This window comes from Lucilia cuprina, chromosome 2 (assembly GCF_022045245.1).
Source record: "Lucilia cuprina isolate Lc7/37 chromosome 2, ASM2204524v1, whole genome shotgun sequence".
Taxonomy (NCBI): domain Eukaryota; kingdom Metazoa; phylum Arthropoda; class Insecta; order Diptera; family Calliphoridae; genus Lucilia; species Lucilia cuprina.
Window position 1 is genome coordinate 48,641,623 of NC_060950.1, and position 2,552 is coordinate 48,644,174.

Sequence of the window (2,552 nt, forward strand, 5' to 3'; positions counted from 1 at the left end):
AACAATTTTTTTTACGATAAACAAAAACAAAATCTACGTCTCGTCAATGTTTACCAGCAATGAATACGAAAGTGTTGTTGTTTTACTCTTGCTTGTATACTGTTAAGAACAACAACAACGTATTGCAAGTGTTAAGCGCATATAAGTGTATAGAAAACACACTGTCTATAGCTAAGCGCATTTACAAAAACAAAAGAGTATAGGGCTTGGGCACCCTTGGTTTGGATGCTGTCGGCGTCATTGCGTTGTTATGTTTTTCGTTATGTATGTTTAGACGTCTGTTGGTTTAGATGCCTTGTGTATTTTGTGTTTTATTTCGTTTAGCGTTGTTGTTGTTGTTCTTTTTGTTTAGCTTTTGATGTAATAATAATGTAGTCGGGAAAAAATTTTAAATTTATAAAAGAAGTTTAATATACACTATGGTGAAGGGTATATAAGATTCGAATATAGCACTCTTACTTGTTATATATAAATATATATATATATATATATATATATTATATATATATATATATATATATATATATAATTATATATATATATATATATATATATATATATTATATATATATATATATTGTATATATAATATATATATATATATATATATATATATATATATTATATATATATATATATATATATATATATAGAGATAATTATGTTACACTTTTTTACTAGTTAAATAAAACCAATGTATTTCTGTTTACTAGTTTTTGTGATTAACCATATGTATACTGTATTATACTCGTGGAAAATACGCAACTTACTGTATTATACTCGTGGAAAATACGCAACTTATATTAATAAAAATTAAATTAAGAAAATTAGGCAAAGTACAGAAGTGATAAAATATAAATTTTTTTAAACTTCTTTGTAAAACTTTAACATATCTGTTTATGCTATTAACGTTAGTATTTGATTCACCCTGTTAATTTTATATTGACTTACATACTTGTGCTTTAATAATTTGGTTATTGAATGTTCGCATTAAAAATTGTTTGTCATTGCTTGTTCTAACTATTTTGAAGATGGTAATATTTTGAAATAACTAAATGTTATTCTTTTTTTAATGATTACTTGTTTCAGTTCCGTAATCAATACGATAGTGATGTGACCGTTTGGAGTCCACAGGGACGACTTCATCAAGTCGAGTATGCTATGGAGGCAGTAAAATTAGGTTCAGCTACAGTAGGTTTGAAAAATAAGGACTTTGCGGTTTTAGTAGCTTTAAGGAGGGCATCGTCAGAGCTTTCGTCTTCACAAAGAAAAATTATCCCAATCGATGATCATTTGGGAATATCAATTTCTGGAATTACTGCAGATGCTAGAGTACTGAGTCGTTATTTACGCACTGAATGTCTCAATTACAAGTACTCCTATGATGCCGCATATCCAGTGTCCAGGTTGATCACAAATCTTGGTAATAAGATGCAAATCACAACACAACGTTATGATCGTAGACCTTATGGTGTTGGACTGCTTGTTGCTGGGTATGATGAAATGGGTCCACATATATATCAGGTTGTCCCATCAGCAAACTTTTTTAATTGTAAAGCTATGTCTATTGGTTCACGCTCCCAAAGTGCACGTACATATTTAGAACGTCATTTAAACTCATTTGTAGATTGCAGTAAGGACGAATTGATTTGTCATGGAATTCAAGCTATTCGTGGTTCATTACCCAATGAAGAGCTTGGAGTAAAAGATAATCAGACTGCGGTGCTGGTAATATATGAAGTATTTTTGTTCTAATATAAAATTTATGTAACGTTTTCTGTTTTCAGAATATATCTGTAGCTATTGTTGGGCGCAATCAATCCTTTAAAATACTTGATGATGAAGAAAATACATTTTATTTAAATATGGCTAAAGAAAGAGGCGCCGCTGTTATATCCTCACGTTCTCAAGACGATGACTCTCTGCCGCCAGCGGGAGATGGTAATACACAAGACTCTACTGTCCCTGATCCTAACGTAGCCGTCGGCACAATGGAACATTAATATTTTATACAATCATTTAAATATATTTCTCATATAAAATTTGTGCAGGATAAAAATGTTACAAATTTCATTTATTTATATTATACTAGTGATGTCCGGACGAAGTAGGGCTTCGATGAACATGTGGAATTTTCACATAAGAATATATAATTCCCTCAAATTTTAAAATAATCAGTTTAGCGGTAAAGGCACGGTAACCATTTTTTTAGCAAAATACAGAACAGGAGAAAATAAAATACATTAAACATTATTTTCTAAACCAGGTTATTTTTAACCGTCAAAATTTCATTTGTCAATAAAGTTTTAGACATTATTGATTGTTCATAGAAAAAATTGACTTTTTTGCAATTATTTCATGAATATCGTCGAAAAAAATCCAAAAATTATTTCGTAAAAGTTCATACATTTTATGGACTTTTAACATTCTGCATGAAAATCATGATAAATTGAAAACTATTAATAATTTTTCATAATTCATAATTTTAAATTTAAATGTTGTTTTAGAATAAAAATAAATTAATTTACTTTGACTTTTTAAATAAACAAATA

At 28.7% G+C, this 2,552-nt stretch overlaps 1 protein-coding gene across 1 annotated transcript; it reads left to right on the forward strand.

Annotated features, from left to right (window-relative positions):
* Positions 1-877: 877 nt before the first annotated feature.
* On the forward strand, positions 878-2,059 carry LOC111689921 (proteasome subunit alpha type-1). Its single transcript, XM_023452385.2, has 3 exons — positions 878-1,034; positions 1,090-1,728; positions 1,788-2,059. Exons 1-3 carry the CDS (start codon positions 1,032-1,034, stop codon positions 2,001-2,003), a joined length of 858 nt encoding a protein of 285 aa, XP_023308153.1. The 5' UTR covers positions 878-1,031; the 3' UTR covers positions 2,004-2,059.
* Positions 2,060-2,552: the final 493 nt, after the last annotated feature.